Source organism: Xenopus tropicalis, chromosome 8, assembly GCF_000004195.4.
Source record: "Xenopus tropicalis strain Nigerian chromosome 8, UCB_Xtro_10.0, whole genome shotgun sequence".
NCBI lineage: Eukaryota > Metazoa > Chordata > Amphibia > Anura > Pipidae > Xenopus > Xenopus tropicalis.
Window position 1 is genome coordinate 79,713,290 of NC_030684.2, and position 24,998 is coordinate 79,738,287.

Sequence of the window (24,998 nt, forward strand, 5' to 3'; positions counted from 1 at the left end):
TTAACCCATCCCATACATAGCAGGCGACTTCAACTTGGAAATGTTATGTGGATGAAATTTTTTCATTTGGACTGAATAATTTTGGAGCACCTAAATTCTGTACATCCAACAATAAAGTTTACTACGGATTTTGGGTATAATACAGTTCACTATCTAAATATGGTTACAATTAAGAATGGGTCCTTTATCACTGATCTGTATACAGAGCCAACAGATATCCTATTACAGAACAGGTTACACCCACCAGGCACCAAAAAGGGTTTACCTAGGAGCCAAATCTGTTAGACTAAAGGTGGCCATACATGGGCCGATTGTAGCAGCCGAATCGGCAGTTTAGCAGCTCATGTAGGAGCAACAACGCCTGGCCTACCAGACCGATATCTGGCCTGAAATCGGCCAGAAAAAAAAAAAGTCTGATCGGGGACCGCATCTGCTCGTTGATGTGGTACTTGAACCAACTGTCCATTACAGTTGTTATAATTTGATTATTTGGCCCCAGGGCCAAACAACCAAATTAGCCTAAATTCCCCCGATATTGCCCACCCGTAGGCGGGAATATCAGTAGTAGATCTTTACGTGTATGGCCACCTTTAGAAGGATTACCTCGAGTGAGGAGTTGTACCACCACCAGTGAATGTCTCTTAAATTTTTTTTTTTAATGACCCAGGAATCTACAGTAAAGAAAGGGATAAACTGTGAAAGAAACCTAAATCTTACAGCCCTGTGTGACATTTGGCCCCCATACATGGCTTATTAAAAAAACAAGCAATACGGCAAATTGTTTGTGGACAAACACCTCTTCTCTTGAGAGGCAAATCTATAGGGGGATAAGGTAATTAGAGCCGATATTATCCAAAAGAAACAGGTATCATTAAGGGTGACTATTGTGTGCACCCTTCCCGGGGCTCCCAATTAAACTAAAGCATTTTGCCACTTGTAAAACAGAAGGTCATTTAATGTCCATGCGGCCTTGGAAAAACTATGGTCACATCATGTGCGCCTTAATGAACATAAACATCGGAGCAAAGCATTTCTTTGAGCAAAAACACAAATGAGGTGGCAGGTGTTGAAAAGGGTTACCTTTTCGGGGGGGGGGCGCAGCTGTTAAGAAAAGTTTGTTATACTCAGAATACTGGATTTCGAAACTTGAAATGTTGTACCCTAAGGGGTTAAATGAAATGGAATTTCCAAGTCAAAGTCCGGACCTTAGTTGAGAAATTGGCTTGGCATAACTTTTGCCACACACAAATATGTAACACGTGCCATAATAAATAAATGAACAAGCACTGTGTTTAAACTGCTGTTTTCTAGTTTTAGGACTTGAATGGAGTTTTAGGTCAAGAAATATTGAAAATTTACAAGGGTTCAACAATGTTCATGCACCAGCATAGATAAAAGCACCTGAAAAACAAAATGGTATTGAAAGTTGTATTCATCAAAAGCTGTTATTTAGAACCCATGACGTAGAGGTGTAACTGCAGAATTCAGTTTTTAGTCTTCTTGGTCAGTCAGACCCCAAAATAACCATAGAAAGTAGTATCAGAATAATCTACAGAAAGTGGTGCACTCCTCTTTACACCCTTCTAATACACAAGCTTATGCAGGTAACAAAGGATGCAAATTCTGATAACATGACCTTTAGTTTATTGTATCCAAATATAAGAAAAAGTGTTGAATGTGTCGGTGATAAATTCAAATGTGTGTCTAGCCAAGGATTACAGGTAACAAGTCTATTGCTTATAATGTAAATATATTTAATGGAGCAGCACCAGGAAGGTAAGGTAAAGCTTTTACTGTACAGGCAGCTCTGGAAAGACTAGATTTAAGCAACTCAGAAGATCCAACTGTAGACACCCAGTCTTTACAGATGTCCATATACCTGGAAATTTTTTGAAAGGCCCAGTATTTGTACAGGAGACAGCAGCCAGTTGCTATAACCTGAGGGAAAAGAAAAAAAAGACTTCTAGAAACTTTACTAGATACACAAAACCATCAGACCTCAAATTAAACAATGAGAAGGCAATGGACCAATTTAAGTGTTTAAGAGACCTTTTGAAGGCAGAGAGATTCGAAGAAAGTCAGAGTGTGGGAGAGAATTCTACAGCTAAGGTGCACTACTTAAAGGCCAACGTTTAAACGTGCCAAAATTAAAAAAAAAACTAATTTAGATGTTTAATCAATGCAACTGCTGCAAGAACAACAGACTATGGGAAGCCATTTCCTATGTTTATAGTCTGGAATTTTAACAATATTCTGCTATAAACAATTAACTAGAAGTGACTTACGTGATTTCCCGGAAAGCACGTTTTTCCACATATTTCACTTTCAACTTCCTCTGAAACCTGAATAGGAAAATAACATTCATTTTTAAATAGGAGTAGCTTTATACAGTCACATGCTTTAAAAAAAAAAAAAAAAAAAAAATAGAGAAAACATAGGGTAGGGCCTGAATACAGAGTTTGTCTGATGGTACTCACTTTGCTCTCTCTCGTGGTTCAATAATATTCCTCTTCTGAAAGCTCTTAAATCTATCAGTTGCAATGTTGCCTTCAGGCTGCAAAGGATTAAAATGAATAAAAATAACACTTGTGATTTTATTTAATTTGGGTCATCACACACACACCAAAGGCCATGTCAGATGAGGCAGATCAGCTCACCTCTTTCTGAAATTACTGGGCATGGCATCAGTCTGTTTGTGCACAGAAAATGGTTTTCTGCACAAAAGCACATACTTCACATTTCTGCATCTTTTTTGCAGTGACAGACATGAGAAGAACAAAGCAGAACACACCTTGTCTGAGACAGCCCCTGGGTTTAGGGTGCTAAACCAGAGTTAATTTTCCTCATTGTTACAAGACTTGCATGGAATTGGTGGTCCTGGTCAGGATATCATTTTATTTGTTTATATTGTTTCATGTTAAGTGCTGGGAATTCAGTACTCTGAAAGTGGGGAGAGTTCTTACAGAACTTCTTTCTATCAGGGGGATCAGTATCTACAGTCAGAGGTTGATTAATAATGCATTAAGTTACACCGCAGGGAAAAAAAAAAAAAAAGCCTCAGACCCCAGGATACTGCCTACATGGCATTTCCTGAGTTACCCTGTATTTGCTTCACATTGCCAGCATGTGCTACTGGAAATGCTCACAGCGCAAGGATGAGTCTCATCATTGGCAGAGGATTTAAAATACTAAAAAAAAAAAAAAAAAAAAGTGTCGATTTACCTTCAATTTCCTCAGGGATTCTGGAAGCTCATCACTAAGCAGTACATCTATTTCTGGATCTTTATACCTGTGGAAGTCAAATATATGTTTATAGAAATCAGTATGCAGGGATTTAAGACTTACAGGAAAGTGACCGTAAATGATTCGATAATGGGAATACACCTCAATCCTCTTTCCTGTAAAATCTCTTCCCAGAACATTAAGCGTATTGTAACTTCAAAATAATTTTCCCAACAAATAAGTCTTTGTAGATTATGTAAACATAAGCAAAATAGGTTCTGCCCTCAGAACCCAGGTAGTGGTCAACACACCAATGCCCCAGGTCACCCTGAGTTGGCATCACATTCCCAGCTTAGACTACTGGAAAGTCACAGCGCAAGGATGTCTTTCTTCACCGGGCAGATTAATAGATTGTTAAAGGAAAGGTAAAGTAAATTATTTGCCATAAGCCTGCATGGCAGACATTTACCATTCCATGTGCCATAAATCAAAGGTTTGGGGAATAAGCCCAACAAGGATTAAAAGAACTAAACCCTCAAAATAATTTTATGGCTAGTATATTTTATACACTAACTTACTGGTTTCTCAATAGCAGTAACGCTCCAGTACCTCGAAGTGTCTGCATCCTTACCTGTTCAGTATGCTAAGCAGCTGTTGGGAAGCGGAGCTTAGGTGTGGTTAATTATCAAGCAGAAAATGGTTTGTCACATAAGCGGATGCTACAGGGCGAATTATTTTTTTATGATAATTGCACTGATTGCAATGTGGCCCACATGTGCATAATGAGCTCATCTCCACCAGCTTCCAATCGTTATGCATACAAGTGATGTCACATGTATATGTACAACAAGTAAAAGCTTGGTACAAAAGGTGCCAAGTACAAATTTGCTCTTATCAATTGAAAAATGGCTAGTTGGTAGAGAAACGCTTAATTGTTAACACTTAGCCCTGCTGAAAGTTGTCTACAGGCAGAAGGATTTCAACATCCCATGCTTTCTCAAAGACTATTAAAATCTAGAGATGCTATCAGTTTGTTTAAAATGGTTTGGAATTCAGGATGGCTACAAGGGAAAAGGGACAGGTAGATATATGCTGCTTCACTTACTTAAGACGACCTAGCCTTCGTGGCTGCAAGGCCTCTTTTTTCCGTTTCTCTGCCTTTAGTGCTTTGCGACGTGCCATCTCTCCCTCCCGCTTTGCAAGTGCTGCTTGAATGGACCTTAGTTGGAACAAACTCTGAATACGTTGTTTCTTAATCTTATCTGCATGCAGCTTGGCTCTCTGGTGAAAACAGCGCATCAGAAATTAATCAGCCACTTGTATGATATGCAGGAAAATGTACAACTACTGCTTTAAACTGTATCATCTATTTCACATAGAGCTATTTTTGAAGCAAAAAATAGTTCCTCGGTACATGGTGTTATTTTCTAGCAGCATGTCATAATATAACTGCATGGGGCTTTTATAAGGTGTGTTTGGCGCTTTTGGTTTATGGCAGTGTCTTGCTAAACAGCCCAGTGTAAAAGGTGCCCATACACCTTCAGATCCGCTCGCTTGGCGATGGGTATAGGCAAAGTCGGCCCGGGGACCGCATCAACGAGCCGATGATGTCCCCGATCAGACTAGATTTTTTTTAACCTGCCCAATCGATATCTGGCCGATTTCAGGCATGATATTGGTCAGGCTGGCCCGTCGGTAGTGCCCATACATGGGCCGATTAGCTGCCAAAATGGTCTAAGTGACCGATATCGGCAGCTAGAATCAGCCCATTTTATGGGGACCTTAACTTAAGCCATTATGCACCACCACCAGTTCACGGTCAAAAGTATTTTGTACAACACTCGGCAAAACCTAGCACAAATGGCATTTACACCACCACATGAAGCATAGATCTGGTCTATTTACTACTAAATCAGTAAGATGCTCGTTTCTTTTTGAATTATGCAGTCAGCAAAGTCATTTTCTACTACTCATGGCATTATGCCAACCCCTCACATCCTACCAAGACTCACTTCTCCATGACTTACAGGGAAAGAATTTTGAGTCACTGCATAGGCAAAGGTCTACAGAAGCACTTGTAATGCCCAAACAGCATTTTGACTTAAAAATGGTAAAAGTAGTGGGAGGCAGGAACTATTTAGAAACACTTGCTTTAGTTTTGAGTGGAATTAAATGTGTGCCACTGGAAGAAAATTTATCTTGCTATGTAAAAGGTATTTTCATTGCTACTGTTCAATCACAGCAGAACACTTTGTGCCACAAGCCTTAGAGGTCTTTGAACGGAAAAGGGCTGACTTTTGGGAAAAAAAAAAAAAATTGCCTTCAACACTAAAAAAGTTAAAATGTTTGCATTGAGCTTTTTAAACGATAGTCTACATCTGTCTACCCAGCAATTACAAAAAAAAGTAATATTTTGGATAACACTAGCTTTAAGTGTTTAGAAAGTCATGGTATTTGATCACTTTTGAATAAAACTTAAACTAGATACAGGTTAGATCCTACAGCACACAGCATTCCTATACTAATATTAGATCTTCTAAAACAAGACCAGAAAGCAATAAATTGTATTTAAAGACTACCTACACCCAAGAACACACACAGCAAAAGAAATGTAATTGAAATGTTTCAATTGTTCAAAAGTTGTTTGAAAATTTAATCGCTATCAAAAGCAGTATCTGTCTGGCGGTCTCTGCACTCATTGCTTCGACTACTGAAACAATATTGCAAGCCAGCTGATTAAGACAGAATTTGCTCTAATTACATTGTTTTAAAGATTAGACCGGGAAAAGGATAAACAAAAACATATCAAGTATCAAAATGTGTACAGTGTATAACGGAAATTTGCTTAGAATAATTTTTGTTTCGCAAAATTAAATACATTTTTGGGTGGAAACTCAAATGTGCAAAGTGGGTGATTTGAAGGCATTTTACACAGACCCATATCAAAAATATCAAAAGGCTCAATAGAAAATTAAAAAAAAAAAAAGCTACGGATAACAAGGACATTAAGGAACACAGAAGTAACACACAGAGGTAACACTTGCAAATAAATATTTGCCACAACCTTCTGGAATGTTATACATTAATAAAAAATCATTTCGGCAGGAGGAAAGACTTACCAGAATTTTAGCTTCCTTTTCCTTCTTTCTCTGCCGCTCAGTCTTTCGCTCTCTCTGCAAACAAGAACCTGTGCCCTGCTCTTCAGACCGCTCTTCGGCAGCAGCAGGCACCTCAGATTCTTCCACAAGCCCCTCACACAGCTCCTGAAACCGGCTTTCCTGAGAAAGAATAAAGAGCAAATATAGTTAACAGACTAAACCCAGGCTTCAGTGTATGCCTTCAATAAATATATGTATAAAATATTTAAACATTGGATTCCTTATACGAAAACCTATTATGCAGAAAGCTTCAAAATTAAGGAAGTCCACCTCTGTCCATTTTTTTTTTTTTTTTTTTTTTTAAGAAATTACTTCCATTAATCCTTTTAAAGGAATATTGTCATGGGAACAATTTTTTTTTTTTTTAAAAACACATCAGCTAGAGTTTCTCCAACAGAATCCTGCATTGAAATTTTCTTCAAAAGCACACATTCTATTTTTAATTTAGAAATTTCACAGGGTGGCACAACCATGTGACCTGTGCTCTGATAAACTTTACTGCTAAGCTGCAAGTTGGAGCGATATCCCCCCTCCCAGCGGACGATAAGCAGAACAATAGGAAAGTAGCAAGATAGCTACCAGTAGATCAGGATAGCATTCAATAGTAAGAAATCCAAGTCCCACTTGGGACTCCTCCAGTTACATGGGAGTAGAAGAAATAGGCTATCTGAAGCAGTTCTAAAGTGCAGTACTAGCTTCTTCTGAAAGCTCAGACTCCGGTACAATACACTGGAGATTGCAGCCTATACACCAATATTACAAAAAAAAAAAAAAAAAAAAAAACCCACGTTTGTTGGCTCAAGAATAAAATTTTAAATGGTAGAGTGAATTTGCCATGTAAACCGTAGTTCAGAAAAAAACAAACAAAAATCATGACAAAATCTCTTCAATAAGACAGTCCTCTAATCAAAAGAAACACAGGATTTCTTGTCCCCTTTTTTGTAAACATGTCTTTGGTATCAGACTTCCTGTCAGAAAAATCCTTCACTGCGAGGCTGAAGTCTGCACAGCTCTCTCCCTTCTCCTGCTGCCCCTTCCCTAAGAATTCTTAAAACTCACAACCCCTTCCCTTAGGAATGGGTGATCTGAGCTACCAACAGCTAAAGCTGCAGCAGGAAGCTATGCGCTAATGTAGCTAATCTATTGGCAGTAAAATTCCAAAATGACTTTCTGCTTTAAGGTATTGTGATCCAGATTACAGAAAAGGAGATTTTGTGATACTCACCGTTAAATCCTTTTCTCTCAGGGCGTCTGTGGGACACAGGGACCATGGGTATAGTAGGTACCAGCAGGAGGCAGGACACTAGAAGAGGAAGAAGAGAACTAACCCCTCCTCCCTGCTACTATACCCCCACGTACTTCCTGCCTAAGCCAGTTTTGTCACAAAGAACCATAAGGTAACGATCAACTTAATAACTATATACATGTAGGCAGAGAGAAGTTCAGAAGGTTTATCCGCTTCCAGGGGGGGAAGCCCTGTGTCCCACAGACGCCCTGAGAGAAAAGGATTTAACGGTGAGTATCACAAAATCTCCTTTTCTCTTGCAGGTGTCTGTGGGACACAGGGACCATGGGGACATACCAAAGCTGTCCCTTGATTTCAGGGTGGGAGAAGCGGACTGATAGGTAATAGGAGGACTAATTGATTGCCGCCTGTAGCACCTTTCTACCGAAGTGCGCGTCAGTTGCTGCGAAGACCTCGAATTGGTAGAATTTGGTGAAGGAATGAATGGAGGACCAAGTAGCGGCCCTGCAGACCTGTTCAGCTGAAGCTCTGTTTCTGAAGGCCCAGGAGGATCCTATGCCCCGGGTAGAATGAGCTGTGATGCGAATGGGAGGGGATTTTCCGCGGGCGATGTAGGCTCTGCGTATTGCCTCCCGGATCCAGCGAGATATGGTGGTCTTGGATGCCTGGTGTCCTTTCCGTTGGCCGGAATGGAGAATGAACAGAGAGGTTGTGGCTCGTGTGTCTCGGGTGCGATGTAGGTAGAATTTGAGGGCCCTCACTGGGTCGAGGGAGTGTAGCGCCACCTCCTTGGGGGATGTCGGATTAGGACAGAATGATGGGATGGTGATGTCCTGATTGATGTGAAAGACCGATACCACCTTGGGAACAAAGGATGGTAGGGTCCGTAGTACTGCTCGATCCTCGTGAAATATCAGGTATGGAGGTTGGCTGGACAGTGCATTGATTTCTGACACCCTTCGAGCTGAGGCGATGGCCAGAAGGAATACCGTTTTCCAGGTTAGCCAGGGTAGGGGAATGGTGGCTAGAGGCTCGAATGGAGGCGCTTGTAGAGCCGTTAGTACCAGGTTGAGATCCCACGGGGGCAGAGGTTCCCGGAAGGGAGGGCAAATGTGAGATACCCCTTGAACGAATGTGATCACGTCGGGTAGAATGGCTAGCCGTTGTTGGAAGAGGATGGATAGTGCAGAGATTTGAGATTTGATGGAGCCCAGCGACAGACCCTTGTCTAGACCTGATTGTAGGAAGGACAGGAGGCGCGGGACCGATGGGTCCTGAAAGGAAACCCCAGCCTGGTTGCACCAATCTCTGTAAGTTTTCCATACCCGGTGGTAGGTCTTAGAGGAAACGGGTTTTCTGGCTGCCATCATGGTCCGTATGACTTCCTGGGAGAATCCCTTTCTTTGGAGGACTATCGACTCAATTTCCACGCCGTCAAATTCAGGAAGGTTGGATCGGGATGGAGGATTGGTCCCTGAACGAGAAGGTCGGGGATCTGAGGTAGTGGCCACGGTTCTGCTCGGCTGAGAGCCACCAGTTCGGTGAACCATGCTCTTCTGGGCCAATGTGGAGCTATCAGAATGACTGTGCATCGTTCCGATCTGATCTTTCTGATGACCCTTGGTAGAAGAGGAAGAGGCGGGAAGGCGTATGCGAGATCGAAGTCCCACCTGGTCGTTAAGGCGTCCGCTGCCAACGCTAAGGGGTCTCGGCATCTGGACATGAATTGTGTCACCTTGCGGTTTTGGCGGGAGGCCATGAGGTCCACTTCTGGAAGTCCCCAGCGAGCCACGATGTCCTGGAATATTCCGGTGTTCAGGGCCCATTCCCCCGGATCGATCCGTTGTCTGCTGAGGTAGTCGGCCTGCCAGTTTTCGAGGCCGGGAATGTAGATGGCAGAGAGGCGGACTTCCTTCGCTTCTGCCCACGTCAGGATGCGGCTGACCTCGTTGAGGGCTTGCCGGCTCCTTGTGCCCCCTTGGTGATTGAGGTATGCGACCGTGGTGGCATTGTCCGATTGGACTTTGATGTCGCGCCCTGCGAGTTGGTTCTGCCAGTGCCCGAGAGCTAGGCGTACCGCTCTGATTTCCAGAATATTGATTGGAAGGCGGGCTTCTGCGGTCGTCCAGGTTCCCTGAGCTGAGAGATGGCCCAGGACTGCGCCCCAGCCTTGGAGGCTGGCGTCCGTAGTAAGGATGAGCCATTGGGGTTCTTGTAGGGAGCGTCCCTTCTCCAGGTGCGTCGGGTTGAGCCACCAGGTCAGAGCCACTTTCGTCTTGGGCAGTAGTTTGAGTGGCTGGGACAGAGAGCTGCGGTTCCATTGATCCAGGATGTTCCACTGTAGGGCCCTTAGGTGGAATTGGGCGAAGGGAACTGCTTCTATGGAGGATACGAGTGACCCCAGTACCTGCATGGCCAGGCGGACTGAGGGCTGAGGGTTGTGTAGGAGTTGCCGGACTAGGCTCTGGATTCTGGCGATCTTGTCTGGTGGTAGAAAAACCCTCTGCTCGGCCGTGTCGAATACCATGCCTAGGAAGGGCATGCGCTGGGATGGTGTTAGTTTGGACTTTGCCTTGTTGATCTTCCATCCCAGGGCGGTCAGAGATTCCATAACCAGAGAGAGTTGGGATATGGATGCTGGTAGGGAGGGGGCCTTTAAGAGTAGGTCGTCCAGGTAGGGTGTGATGGAGACCCCTCGTGATCTCAGATAGGCTGCGGCCGCCGACATGATTTTGGTAAATATCCGGGGGGCCGAGGTGAGGCCGAAGGGGAGTGCGGTGAACTGGAAATGCTGGTTTTTGAGAGCAAACCGCAAAAACTTCCAATGGGGAGGGAAAATCGGCACATGTAGATAGGCATCTTTGATGTCCAGTGCCACCAGGAACTCGTTTGGGTTCATGGCTGAGATGACTGACCGGAGGGACTCCATCTTGAATCGGGAAAAGCGAATGAAGGCGTTGAGGTGCTTCAGGTCTAGGACGGGTCGGAATGATCCGTCCTTCTTTGGAACGATAAAGAGGTTGGAGTAGAAACCTCGATATTTTTCTCCCGAAGGGACCGGGACAATCACCCTTTCGTCCAGCAGGTCCTGAATGATGGTGAGGAAGGCCTTCTGTTTGTTTGAATCTGGGGGGAGTCTTGACATGAAGAAACGGTTTGGTGGTCTGGACACGAATTCGAGCCGATAGCCTGAGGAGATTATTTCGTGTACCCATGGGTCGGCGGTGAGGCGAAGCCACTCGTCTCGGAACAGGCGGAGTCTGCCTCCCACCGGGGTGAAGTTTTGTTGTGGAAGGTAGTCATGCTGTGGCAGCCTTGTTGGAAGTCTTGCCCTGGGGTTTCTTATTTTGCCAGGAGAATTTTGGACGGCCCTGAAATCTAGGTTTGTTGGAGGGCTGAGATTGGTAGTCCCTGGATGAAGATGATGATGTCCTGGATGGCCTTCCACGAAAGAAGCGTCCCCGTCGAAAGGAGGTACGGTTCTTCGGTTGTGGGAGTAGGGTGCTCTTTCCTCCGGTAGCCTGGCTGATGATTTTGTCCAGTTCGGGACCGAACAGGAGCTTGCCCTTGAAGGGGATGGAGGTTAGAGACTTTTTGGATGAGAGGTCGGCTGACCACAGTTTAAGCCATAGAGAACGGCGTGCCGCTACCGAAAGAGCTGACGTGCGGCTGATGGCTTGAGCAGCGTCCAGGGATGCTTCGCACAGGTAATCATTGGCATCTTTGATCTGGGATGCCAGGGTCGCTAATTCTTGTCTGGGGGCGCCAGAGTTGATTCCCTCCATGAGGGAGTCGGACCAGGATTGTATGGCCCGAGATACCCATGCCGATGCCAGAACCGGTCTCAGACTTTCTCCGGCCGCTGTAAATGCGGCTCTGAGGAAACCTTCCGTCTTTTTGTCCATGGAATCTTTGAATGAGGAAGCGTCGGGGACCGGAAGGGCAGTGTTCTTGGAAAGGCGCGAGACGGGAGCATCGACTGAAGGAGGCGTAGACCACTTAAGAAGGGTGTCCTGAGGGAATGGGTAGGAGCGTTGGAACCTCCTATTGGCTTGAAATCGCTTCTCTGGCTGATCCCACTCCGACTGAATGATGCTGTCTAGCTGTTCATGAGTAGGAAACATGGAAAATAGCTTTTTCTGGCGTTTGAAAAGCGTTTGTGCTGAGCTCTGAGACTCTGGGGTCTTGAGGTCGAGGCAGGAGATTACTGCCGCGATGAGGGAATCTACGGCCTCTGATGGAGGTCTGGAAGGTTCCTCGGTGTCAGCAAGGTCATCATCATCCGATATCTCGCCCTCACTTAGTGACTGTCTGTCCCAGTCGGCTGATAGTTGAGGTGATTCAGGGTCACTGTAGTCCTCTGCATGCATGGGGACGTGGCGTTTGAGGGATTTGGGACGAGTGTCCAAGTCTTCCCGATCTAGCTTGTCCAGGAGTTTGTCCAGACATGCGGCCAGTTTGGGAATGCCCGTGGATAGAGAGACTGCCCAGGATGGAGGGTCCTGGCTAGGAGCCGCGGTCGGTATCTGTGCTGTGTGTGCATCTGCAGAAGTGGCATCATCCGCAGGTTCGGCAGCTTGGACCGGTGGAGTAGGGTCCTGGGCCTGGGAAGCAGTTTCAGCCGTAGTTTTGGAGCAGGCGGCGCAAAGTGGTTCCTTTCTGCCGGAAGGTAGGCGTTTGCAGCACCTGGCGCAGGCGAGAAATTTGACCTTGGAGGAGCTGGAAGCCCCCCTGGAAAAGGGGCCCCCTGAATTGCCCTCTGCCATAGGACTGAAAGAGTTAGTGCAGGAGCAAGCGAATGTTAATGCAGAGCACTACAAGAGTTATGGTGCTAATGCAGAAAAAAGGGGTGTAAACAGAGTAACGACCCGTGTATGGTAGTGCCAGTACAGAGCTAGTACACAGTGTCAGTACAAAGCTAGTACAGTGCCTGTTGGGGAGCTAGTACATAATTTGAGTACATGCCAATATAATATCCAGAGAAAATGTAGTGTTAATACACCTATGTAGAATGTAATATGGAAAAATTACATATGCTCTGGGAGAGAGGTGCTTTAAGTGCTTAGCAATGCATAAGGGCAGTAGAGAAGCATTAGAATATACACACATACAGTCCCCAATGAGGACCCAACCCCCTTAATGCCTTTCTCCCTCTAGCCAGCGCCTGACCCCTGCAAGTAGAAGTAGAAAAAATTTTGACCGTGGTCCCTGTGAGCCCCGTGTGCCAGTGCCTCTGCCCAGGGATTGCTGTTCTTGAATTGTCCGGAATGAGCAGAAGTGGCCGTGCGATCCGGAGGAAGGAAGGAGAGGGCGCCCAAGTGGAGGAGAAGCGCGCGAAAGAGTGGCGCGAAGATCGCTGACGTCACCGCCGAGCAGGAAGTGGAACGCATCGGTGGAACGCAGGTGGAACGCATCGCTGGAACGCAGGTGGAACGCATCGCTGGAACGCACGGAGGATAGACGCTACGGAAGAGCCGCATGGGACCTAAGTGAACAGCGCTTGTGAAGGTAAGAGGCTGAGGCAGTGCAGGCAGGCAGGCAGGCAAGCAGGCAGGGCTGAGCCGGGCAGACTAGGAAGGGGAGCAGAAAAGAGCACTTGAGGGCTGGCAGGACGGAGAAGGCAGAGCTGGAGAGAAGGGGGGGTTGGTTGTGCTGATTAGCCTGCTGGGAGCAGGGCTACTATGAGAGGCAAGCTTTAATGCCAGATAGTAGGCACAGTACTGGGAGGCGCTGGGCAGCTTCTGCGCTCTGTATTCAGAGGCAGGGTGTCTGCAGGGCTGTAACTTACGTGCCCCAGCGTCCTTCACTTTTTCCCACGTAGGGGGAAGCCTAAGTAGAGTAGCTCCTGTTGGAGGCCTCTAGGACGACCCCGGTTGCCAGATTGAATCTGGCCGAAGAAAAACAGACTCGAAGAGTAGGATGATCCTGTCTCCTTGTGGGACACTAGAAAAAACTGGCTTAGGCAGGAAGTACGTGGGGGTATAGTAGCAGGGAGGAGGGGTTAGTTCTCTTCTTCCTCTTCTAGTGTCCTGCCTCCTGCTGGTACCTACTATACCCATGGTCCCTGTGTCCCACAGACACCTGCAAGAGAAATATCCCTTATATGGAAAACCCTAGGTCCTGGTATTTCAGATAATATCACACACACTTATATATCGCCACACATTAGCCAACCAATACATCAGATAAGTTTTGCTCCTACATTTGACACAACAAATTTCTCGGCCACATAATGGCTGTTGGAAAGCCCCATAAATGGGAAGAAAAGCCCTGACAATCTAAAATGGGCAGAAATCGGCAACTTAACGTAAAGCATCCAAACTACTGACCTCGGTGGGTGCATCTGCAGCCGTGGGAAACTTCAGCTGCTTTTCAATTTTTTCTTCCTCTTTTAATTTTTTTAGTTCCACTTCATGAGCTTGCAAAAGAAGCATCTGTTTAAATAAACATGTATAGTCATTTTATGTTTAAATGGGTACTATATACATGAGCAAGTTATCTGACCACATTACATGGACTGTCAGATAATATATAGCAAAGCATTCTCACCTATTTAATGCTTTGTTAATGTTAAACTGGTGTTTAACATTTATATCATTTATAATATACCCAGTAAATAGTGGCATAAACCAATTAGACAGAAGCATGTAATTCGGAGGTGGCAGAACAAAGCTTGCCATCTTTGAAAAATAGATACGTAGTTTGTCCTACGATACTATGAAATGGCAACCCTGGTCACGAGAATCAACATGTTTGTTTAATTGTTTTGATAGACCGGTGCATTAAAGAAAAATGAAAAGGTATTAAAGTAATTAAAGTATAATGTACTGTTGCCCTGCACTGGTAAAAGTTGCAAGTTTGCTTTAAAAAACACTACTATAGTTTAAAACAAAAAAACACAACACCCTACTGCGTAGCCATGGGGGCAGCCATTCTAGCTGGAAAAAGGAGAAAGGGCACAGGTTACATAGTTAAAATACCATTGTAGTCTACAAAGCTTATCTGTTATGTAACTTGAGCCTTTTATCCTATTTTCCATCTTGAATGGCTGCCCTGTTGCTACACAGCAGGGTATTTATAATACTGTAGTAATGTTTCTGAAGCAGTGTGTAAGGCAACAGTACATTATATTCATATTTGTTTGATACATTTTTATTTTTTGGTGTTCCCGTCCCTTTAACACAGAGTTCAAGTCAATTAGCTTACAAATAAAGGCGTATATATTTATCAATTTTAGCCTTAAAGTATACATTACGTCTCAGCGATATCTGCAGCTCTATAGGGTTTCATAGCATCATTTGCATAACCTTTACCTGATGTGACTGGAATGATGGGTTGTAGGAGGAACCAGAACTCACAAGCTCAATGGCTGGTACTTCAGAAGGTTTGACCCTTAATCTATCTGGATGCTGAAAAAAGAAAGGCAGCTTGTGGGCAAAGGTTAAGGTGCAGGGATACATAAACACATTGAGCCTAGTATTAACAAAACATAATTAGTGAGATTCTAAACCGTTTCATTTTTGCGATCTGAGATGGTTTAAATAAAAGGTTCAAATAAGGTTTCTTCAGAAATTGGTATCCCAAAAATAATGTGACATCTTTGCTTATGTCTAAACTTGTTTAAAATTTCACATAAACTAAAACTAGTAATATGTAAGGCTGACAACCAGATACATTAGGGGCATTTTTTTTTTTTTTTTTTTTTTTTATTTGATTACTAAGCTAATGCGTCAAACCTCACAATAGGAACCTTATTTGTTATACAAAGAGTTGATATTGCACATCCACAACAAGGACCAAACTCACCTTAACTCTGCTTTTTTTGGTCTGTTCAAGATACCAAGAGTCTTTTCCTTGATGTTCAAAGTCTAGGGGATCTAAATAGTATACATTTAAAATACAGGTTAATATCTAAGTTTCAACAAAGCCTTAAAGGAACAGTAACACCAAAAAATAAAAGCTTTAAAGTAATAAAAGTAGAATGCACCGTTGCCCTGCACTGGTAAAACTGGTGTGTTTGCTACAGTAACACTACTATAATTTATATAATAAGCTGCTGTGTAGCCACGGGGGCAGCCATTCAAGCTGGAAATGAGAAAAGGCACAGGTTACATAGCAGATAACAGACAAGTTCTGTAGAATACAATAGTGTTATCTGTTATCTGCTATGTGCCTGTGCCTTTTCTCCTTAGAATGGCTGCCCCCATACTACACAGCAGCTTATTTATATAAATTATAGTAGACTTTCTGAAGTAAACACACAACTTTTACCAGTGCAGGGCGGCAGCACATTATATTTTAGTTACTTTTATACACTCATTTTTTGGTGTTACTGTTCCATTAATAGACAAGTTAAAACTCAACTTGGTTAAACAAGCTCCAAGATTTCCAATAAAAATACAAGAAAACAAATAGCGAGGTGCCCATGCAGTAATGCACTTAACTACAAAATTATGGAAGATCTAAATAAAAAATTCTTAATAGAGTCCAGATATATACCAATGTTTAGATTAATATATTTCCCTGTTCTATGGCCAGCAATGACAAGACAGCCAGATGGAAATTATCTGTACAGCGTACCAATCAGTGCCTAACCATATCAAATAAAAGGGTTACACAATCAATGTTTTATAACATAATGTATTAGACACCAGTGAAAAGCTAGATATAAAATTACTTTCCCAACGGTTAAAATCAAGAAAAATGAATCAGCCACCTGCTCTCAAAACTGCAGTTAACAGAATATAAACTTAGAAAATGAACTATTCAATATTGATAACAGTTTCAGTCCCTATAACCCACAAGTGTAGACCTTACAGTAAGCTTACAATCATGCTTGTTACCCCATGTGTAACCAAACATAAGCAACATTTAAATGACAAGTGAAAATGTTCTTACTGTCATTTCCCCAGATGTCATAAAAGCTCCTGCCAGAGTTGTTGGAAGCTTCTGCTTTAGCCTTTGAGTCTCTCTTATTTAGCCGTGCTTGCAAAAGTTTCTCTGACCGAGAAAGAATTCCTCTTTTTTCTAACTTTGCCTGCAACTCCTGCTTTCGCTTCAGTTTCCTTCCATTTGGGACTTGATGTGAAGATATACTGTGGGCAGAGATGTAGTGAAAAGGAATAATAAATATTTGTCCTTTGTCAGCTTATGTGGATTACAGATCATGAAACTTAATTTAGCGATATCACTTCTTTGGCTACATATAAACAGTTTCACAACCACTAGATTATTACTACGGCCATTAAAACAAATAGGGAATGATCCTAAGCAACCGGTCACCCGCACATTTGGCAGAACACCTAAAATTGTGCTGTGTGAGATTAACAGTAGAGTGCACTGCTCAATATTTCCCATCAGCCATACTGTAGCACCATACACAAATTCCATTAGAGTTGCTTGCAGTGCCACCTTAATTCATAACAGTAAACTATAGGTTGTGTTAAAGGAACAGTAACACCAAAAAATGAATGTGTATAAAAGTAACTAAAATATAATGTGCTGCTGCCCTGCACTGGTAAAAGTTGTGTGTTTACTTCAGAAAGTCTACTATAATTTATATAAATAAGCTGCTGTGTAGTATGGGGGCAGCCATTCTAAGGAGAAAAGGCACAGGCACATAGCAGATAACAGATAAAACACTATTGTATTCTACAGAACTTGTCTGTTATCTGCTATGTAACCTGTGCCTTTTCTCATTTCCAGCTTGAATGGCTGCCCCCGTGGCTACACAGCAGCTTATTATATAAATTATAGTAGTGTTACTGTAGCAAACACACCAGTTTTACCAGTGCAGGGCAACAGTGCATTATATTTTTATTACTTTAAAGCTCTTTCATTTTTTGGTGTTACTGTTCCTTTAATGTGGCTGTTCACCATTGAATTAAATTTTAATGTATAGAGTTGGTCCTCATTTTTTATTATTTGTAGTTTTTCTTCATTTTAAGTTCAGGGGCTCTCCAGTTTGGAGCTTCAGCAGTTATTTCATTTCTAGGGTCCAAGTTACCTTAGCATCCAGGGAGTGGCATGGATGAGACACTAGTATATGAATAGGAGAGGGCCTTAATAGAAACAAAAATAATAAAACTGTAGCCTCACAGAGAAATTGTTTATTTGCTGCGGAGGTCAGTGGCCCCAGACTGCAAAGAGTTGGAAGAAGCATAATTTAAAAACAAATATAATAATGAAGAACAGCTGAAAAGTTGCTTAAACTTGGCCATTCTATAACATACTAAAAACATAAAGGTGAACCACCCCTTTAAACTGCATGTCTGTCAGATTAAGCATGTGTAATGTTCATGGTTGCAACTGCAAAGACAGACTTGCTGCATCACTCAGTTACTCACTCTTTTGGTGGGAGGACCTTTGAGTCACTTTGCAGGATCAGATCTATATGCAGTGGTGCATCTTTCTTCTTTAACTTAGCACCTGTGGAATATAAGCTTTTTGAAACAGGCAATGCTTTATTTCAGTAACGTTCCTCGCAAAGAGTACAGTAACTTTTTTTTTTTGCTTACAAATGTGAGCAATGCCTAGTATACACTTCCTTCCAATTTTCTTTACAGAAAATGCAAGAAAGCCAAACAGGGGCTAATCCAGGTGCTACCCACTGTATTCTTTAAATATAACCAAAAAGAGCACTCACTGATAAGTAGTGCATGAAAAATAAAATATTAATGTTACATTATGTGAACAGAAATGTGGGGAGATAAACTCAATTTCAAAAAGAGAAGTGTCCGAGTCCTAGAACCAATTTGGGGACCATGTAACTATTGAACATCACACGCCGATTTCAGACACAACTGCAACATTTTAAAGAATATAGATAATCATTTGGCTCCACAGACCCTTGAAAATACAAAAGCTAGGATATAAGAAGCTTGGTTGCTACACACCCCAAGGAGGTAATCAAGCATCAACCAAACTTCTATATATAGCCCTGGGGATGGCACTATAGAAATACTGAGTGTCAGTATCACTTTGAGGGGGGTAAGTTTTTGCAACCACCAATAGGTTCCTTAGAATCTGCCAGAAAAAAAATAACCCTATTTTGTGGGCAAAGAACCAGCTGATTAAATTACTGTATGTATAGCTACACTTACTAAATGTAAACCTAAGGAGAGTTATACATACCTTTTTCTGGTTTGCCAGTGTCAACAAAAAACAGGCTCTCATCTGCTTTATCTTGCAACAGCCCACTAAGAGGAAAAAGGTGTATGAAATGGAAAGTAGTGACTTTAAATCCCCTGTCCCAGCAACCTTTTATATCTTTCCACCCTGGTGCCCAAGAAACATTAGCAGAAACACTCATTGGCTCTAATGTTTACAAGCTTTGTCATCACATGAACTTTACAAAATGCAGGTCAGTAGAAAACTACGCAACAGTGGCAGTCAAACAGGCAAGGGAGACCCTGTATTAACTTACCCTTCTGAAAATAACCTTACAGCGTTCCTGCAGCAGCTCAACACCCAACTTGCTAATTACAAGTGCCACCTATACGATTTGGCACTAATAAATACCGATGAGCATTCTATTGTCATATTGATGTTAACTAATCCGATTATTAATCAAAGAGGCACACGCAAGATGCGATTTACAGAGTAGATTAGTAACAAACCCCACTCCTGTTTCCAGCGTTCAGCCTGGTTCCTTACCCTGCCGTCCTCTGCTGAAATCGGACATCGTCCAAGAATTCTTCCACGTCCTTCACATCGCTGTGCCGTAACCAGTTCTTCTTCTTGTTCTTATTTACCCGTTTCCTTTTACGCAGCCCCTTCTCTCCTGCCTTTGCCCCGGGACCAAAACCCAAGAAATCCGACTGCGCCACGCTACCGCCACCGGGCGCTGCCATTTTTAAAAAGAAGGGGGAGGGGGAACTTCCGATTTCTAACTGCCTTACTGCGCTTGCGCAAATCTCTCATTGGCAACACGTGTAAAATAGGTCCTGTTACTAGGCTCATCAAACGGAACATCGGTGACTTCCCCTCACAGGCAGTGAGGCAGCCATATTGCTACTCTCACTGTTAGCTCACCTAGCAGACTTAGAAGTGTTATGTTAGGCTTGTGTTGTGAGGCCTAAATGTTCTATGGCCCCTTGCTTCTTCGCTTTAACCTAAAGCTACCACCATGGTATAACTACATAGAACTAATCAAACTGACACAATGTTTTGTGGAAAAAGTTAAGAGGGACCAGAGGTCACAGCTTAATGGAACAGTAACACCAAGAAATAAAAGTGTATCAAAATAATGTTATTATGTTGGGTTGAAAAGCCCCCAACATACTGTTCTTGGACTTCAGCTTATTCTTCCGCTTCTTCTTCTTAGCGCCCCCCATTTTCTAAACGCTACTCCTCCTACAGTTTTAGGGGTACAACACCCAAACTCTCCACACTTCTTCACCCTATAGCTGAGCAGGTTGCTTGTGCTTTTCTAAGCGATCCCGCCCCCCCGTATTTTTGTGGCGCCGCTCTGAACACCCCAATTTTCCCCTTGACTTTGACAGGGAAGATTTTCAAACTGCTGCCACTCTTACAGCTTTGAAGCTACACCCCCCCAAACTTGAATAAGATAATCATGGGGTCACCCCGAATGAAACATTTGTTGGATGACCCAAAGTGGGAGGGGCCAACAACAGCCAATCAAATTTCACCCATTGACTTTAATGGGGAAATTGAAACTGCTGCCAATCTTACAGCTTTGAGGCTACACTCCCCAAACTTGAATCACACAGTCATGGGCTCAGCCTGAATGAAAATATGATGATTCTTGGATACCCAAAAGTGGGTGGAGCTGTGAACAAGCCAAGCAATCCAACCTGCTGCCCAATAACACCGGGGTCCCCAAACTTTGCAGGGTTAGGCACCAGGTAACTGCAGTTTTAGCTTTGAAAAGTGGGCAGAGTCACCATTGCCTATGATGAAGTGCCCTAAAGGGCACGAAACGCGTCAGGCGTTTATTTGTTTTAAACATGAAGGAATAAACTTTGGATTTTAGCAGTTTCATGAGTCCGGAGTGCTGGATGTCCCATGTTCTACTTCAGAGTCACCAACAGCCTATCAGATTTCACCTATTGAATTTTATTGGTTTGATGTCAGGGTTCCCAAACTTTGCACAGTCAGTCACTGTCAGTCCTCATAGAGCTACAGCCTTTTTGGTCACCCCCAGGAACTTTTTTCATGGTTGTTTTGCTCCCCAAGTTCTTTTATATTTAAATGTTGCTCACGGGTTAAAAAGGTTTGAACACTGCAGGGGCCAATGGAGGGATTAAAGGGTGTGAACAGAACAGGGAATTTCATGTTTAAACAATACAGGGGTTACAGCCTGAATCTGAGGTGTGAGCAATGTAGGGGGCCAGTTAATCTCAGTATTGATACCATTTAAAGCAGTCACAGCAGCCAAACAGGTGGGGCCACACAGAGGGGGGCCCAGGTGGCCTCGGGCTGCCTGGATAAGAAATCAGGCGCTGGGCACTTCTCAGTGGTATGGTTGGGGACGGAAGGACCTGTGCATTGTAAAACTGAAATAAAAAGCAAAATGAAAAAAGGCTTAACCACCAATTGGCATTGACACTAGGGGCGGGCCAAGCTGACCGGGCACCCTAGGCAACCTGGTCGGCCACTCCCCCCCCCCTCCGGAACGGCGCATGCGCACCAAAGCACAAGCGAAGGGGGGGGGGGGAGAGTTGGGAGGGGGGGGGAGAGTTGGGAGGGGGGGGAGAGTTGGGAGGGGGGGGGGCGCAATCCGAACGGTCATTGCCTCCACCGCTAATGACAAGCGGCGGGGGCAATGACAGAGGAAGGGGACTAGGGGTAGGCAGGAGAGGCTCCTGCCTGGCGCCCCCCAATTGTTGCACCCTAGGCAGTTGCCTCTTCTGCCTACCCCTAGTTCCAGCCCTGATTAACACATGTAGTCTTTAACACCAGTTAGAACTGGTTGTGGTTGGAAAATGTTTTTCTATTAGTTTTAATTAAACTATCTTATCAAATAGTTTATTCACTGTTTTAGCATTGAACGTGTTCTGTGATACTATTACATCTGTCAAGACTGATTGCTGTCTGTTCATAAAGCTTTCTCAGGATGCTGTAATTGTCCTGGGATCTAATAGATTTAAATCCCCAGACATGCTTTACTACACAAACCCTACCTACATGTACTGTACCTGCTGACATTGCCAGACTTGCCATATCAGTACCCAGCACTAGAGGGCACTATTGCACAAGTAACATGTATGGTACAGTTCGGTAAATACTTTCCATTTAACTCCCTAGACCACTACTGAAGTTGCAAACTATGCACTGTTAAATCTGTAATATCTGTTTCTATTTTTATTTAGCACTGCTAATTTCAGGTAGTGTCATACACAGAAAGTTGAATACTGGAGAACATCCATATTTTTGTACACTATTATCAAACCAATATGGCATGGGTATATTAAACTATACTACGTTTTTGGCTGCCAGATTATAAATAGTCTTTTTGTATCAAAAAGAAAAGTGTTAATAGTGAAAGGCAGCTTGGTTATTTTGCAATATCCTTATGGTAACATGCTGCAACGAGGTTCTATTAGAGGATTGCTAGTAGTTCTAAATAATAACAACTTTTAAAAGCCTTACAAACCTATAAGAATGGATTACATGTGCCTTACTTTATTTTGTCACCTCCAAGCCCAAGACCTCCTTGGCTAGCAAACATTCTTTACTTTGCTCTTAGGAATGGGTTACTGTAGGGAATAAGTAAGTAGTGGCAGGCTTTGCTAGAACTACACTGTCAGATTCCATAAATTGCACTAAAGAAAGGTAAAGCATTAACTGTTCTATGCAGTAGAGTGGAGTGTAAGGAAATTAAGAGGCTTGTGTGAAGTGTCCGGGCACCTGACATGTCCCACATTCTTTACACATTTGTGTAAATAACCCCATTGAAGCACTGCCAGGTCACACAGTTTCACTAAATACCCTCCCAGCAGGCACAAGCCCAAGCAGGCTGGGTTATGCTTAGGTCTGTTGGTGACTGAGGATGGAACTGTACTCACAGGTTCAATAAATGATACAAAAGCCATACTCACATTCATAGTTCTGAATTTAATACAAAATGTAATTTTGTCTTGTTATTACATAATTTGTGTAATAACTAGTTATTCTTCTTGAGTCTTCACTCTAATGGTTTATTTTCAGCCTGCTAGTCTGAGAGTTATACAGTGTTTAGACATTCATTAGGGCAAAGACACACGGGTGATTAATCAAAGCAATATTTATATAAGTCGCTAGTGGTGACCAATCACGGTGACTTTCCAGCCATAGGTTATAACAGTTGCTGCCACTAATCATGCTGCCTTTTTGCTGTGCGACTTTTTAAAATCACGCGGCTGCTAATCGCTGCATGTCCTAGTACAAACAAATGTTAGCAAACTATTCCACCTAGTTATTTTAGAAAACAAGCCCCTACTGACCTCCTCACAGTAACTCCTTAAGCTTGTGTGGTGTGTGGCTGAGAGCGGATTCACCCATTCCTATTCAGCGAGACAGTGATTTCATTTGTCATCTCCTGACCCTGCATATTTGCACTTTGGTGAGGAATGCAGGGCAGATTTGGCAGGAGAGATAATTTCCAAACATTGGCCCCAGAAGTCCAGATGAAATCCAAGATGAAAGTTTTTTGGCTTACTGTAATATACAGATAGTACTGTTTTTTTCATAAAAAAATTGTAGATAGAATAGAAGACTTTTAAATAATTCTTTTCAGGTGATTGTGATAAGCTTAAATGGGAACTTTGTTGTTATCAATAAAGGTTAAGACTTAACGGAGTAATAGACTCATCCATGATATGGTATGTAAGAGGGGGAGGTGCTGCTGTATAGGTCATACTTTTCTTTTTCCTTTTGTATTGTTTTAGTTAGGCTGGTGCCACACGGGCGTATTCTCGGTAAGCCGACAAATGCTTGCTGAGAATACGCCCCGCTACTCTACATTTACCCTACCTTGTGCCTGCACCTGAATGAATGAAATATGCTCGGGTGCAGGCACATGTAGTCGATATCCGTTAAAAAACGTGAGACTTCGTATCTTCAGCAGATATCGGCTTCATGTGCCTGCACCTGAGTGTATTTCATTCATTTGGGTGCAGGCACAGGTAGGAGCGGATGGAGGTATTTTCGGCAAGTGATTTTTGGCTTGCCGAAAATATACACCATATGCTCCGTGTGGCATCAGCCTAACCTGCATTTATAAGCTCTTGGTAGCTGCTGAGGCACCTGGATTAAGCTCATTATGTCAAAGGGTGTGGACGCAGAAAGTATCCTTTCCTTCTTGGCATCATAGCAACCATATTTGCCCTTTTAATTTTTAAATGATTTGGTTTCAAAGCCACATCTAGATTTTCCTTTCAACTAACTCTACATACAATATTTTGCCATTTGCTTTTTTTTACATGTTTTTTTCATACTCTCCCTGTAGTCGGCAATTGTTTCTTTGAAATATTTGCCCCTGAATATCCTCTGATTTTGAAAACTGAAAAACTGCACAGTATCTCTTACCTATACACCACCACTGTCCTAACCATGTCAGGTTAGCATGCTACATATGGTGGATGTGACACATGCTGCCTCCTTTAGTCAGTATTGTGATAAGCTGCAAAGGATCAACAACAAATTGTCCCTGGAAATCATTTTCAAATACAGTATCTAAATTTTCCATGTATGTTGTATAGATCGATTTATCTGCAATGTGCAAGATGACACTGTGAGGAGCAGGTGATAGAGACCCCATTAGACAGAATGTAGGCAGATATTTTAACTAATGGTATGTAAGCACCAGTTCTACCACAAATATTTATTTAAATTGTTTTACAGTGTCTTTCTGTGAGCACTCACAACATAATAGATAAGACACCAAATTTTGGCAGGGCAGTGTAGAAATATACAAAAATATGGAAATTTATGGTACATTTTATAGGCCATAAATTTTCTCTATGTAGGGCCCTGGCTACCCCAGTGTGTGCCCTAGTAAGAAAGAATGCTGCACAAAAAAGTACTGAATGGGGAGCCAAAAAGGCAATTATGGACCTTGTTGTGTTTGAGTGTTGAATCCCAATTAGACCTCAGAAGAGTGAAGGTCCCACTTCATTTTATTTTCTTTGAGTGACTGCATTTGCTGAAATTTGGTGTCCCTGTCTTCCATCTGCCTTGAGACTCTACCAATAATAGTTTAAGCAAATCCCCGCAGGGTCCTTTTTAGGAAAAAACCTAAGATAGCCCAGAGGGCCTAAATGCTGTAACTGCCTTGAGACTTAAAAAAGGGCAAGAGTAAACCTGAATAAAAAGTTCAAATTTTTCACCTTTGCAAACGGAAGTGCTGCAGCATAATTTTTTCTATATGT

At 42.9% G+C, this 24,998-nt stretch overlaps 1 protein-coding gene across 1 annotated transcript; it reads right to left on the bottom strand.

The window, feature by feature from the left end:
• Positions 1-1,621: 1,621 nt before the first annotated feature.
• Positions 1,622-19,635, bottom strand: nop53 (NOP53 ribosome biogenesis factor). The gene is made up of 13 exons (XM_002939243.4): positions 19,282-19,635; positions 18,760-18,824; positions 17,973-18,054; positions 16,525-16,721; positions 15,433-15,503; positions 14,940-15,035; positions 13,956-14,060; positions 6,342-6,500; positions 4,328-4,503; positions 3,223-3,289; positions 2,478-2,554; positions 2,286-2,342; positions 1,622-1,938 (listed from the first exon to the last, which is right to left on the bottom strand). Exons 1-13 carry the CDS (start codon positions 19,476-19,478, stop codon positions 1,932-1,934), a joined length of 1,356 nt encoding a protein of 451 aa, XP_002939289.3. The 5' UTR covers positions 19,479-19,635; the 3' UTR covers positions 1,622-1,931.
• Positions 19,636-24,998: the final 5,363 nt, after the last annotated feature.

Coding starts and splice junctions, on each gene's coding strand:
- nop53 (XM_002939243.4), bottom strand. CDS start 19,478: ATGGCAGCGCCCGGTGGCGGTAGCGTGGCGCAGTCGGATTTCTTGGGT. Junction 16,722..17,972: donor AAGGTCCTCCCACCAAAAGA/GTGAGTAACTGA, acceptor CTCTGCCCACAG/TATATCTTCACATCAAGTCC. Junction 3,290..4,327: donor CGAAGGCTAGGTCGTCTTAA/GTAAGTGAAGCA, acceptor TGACTTCCACAG/GTATAAAGATCCAGAAATAG.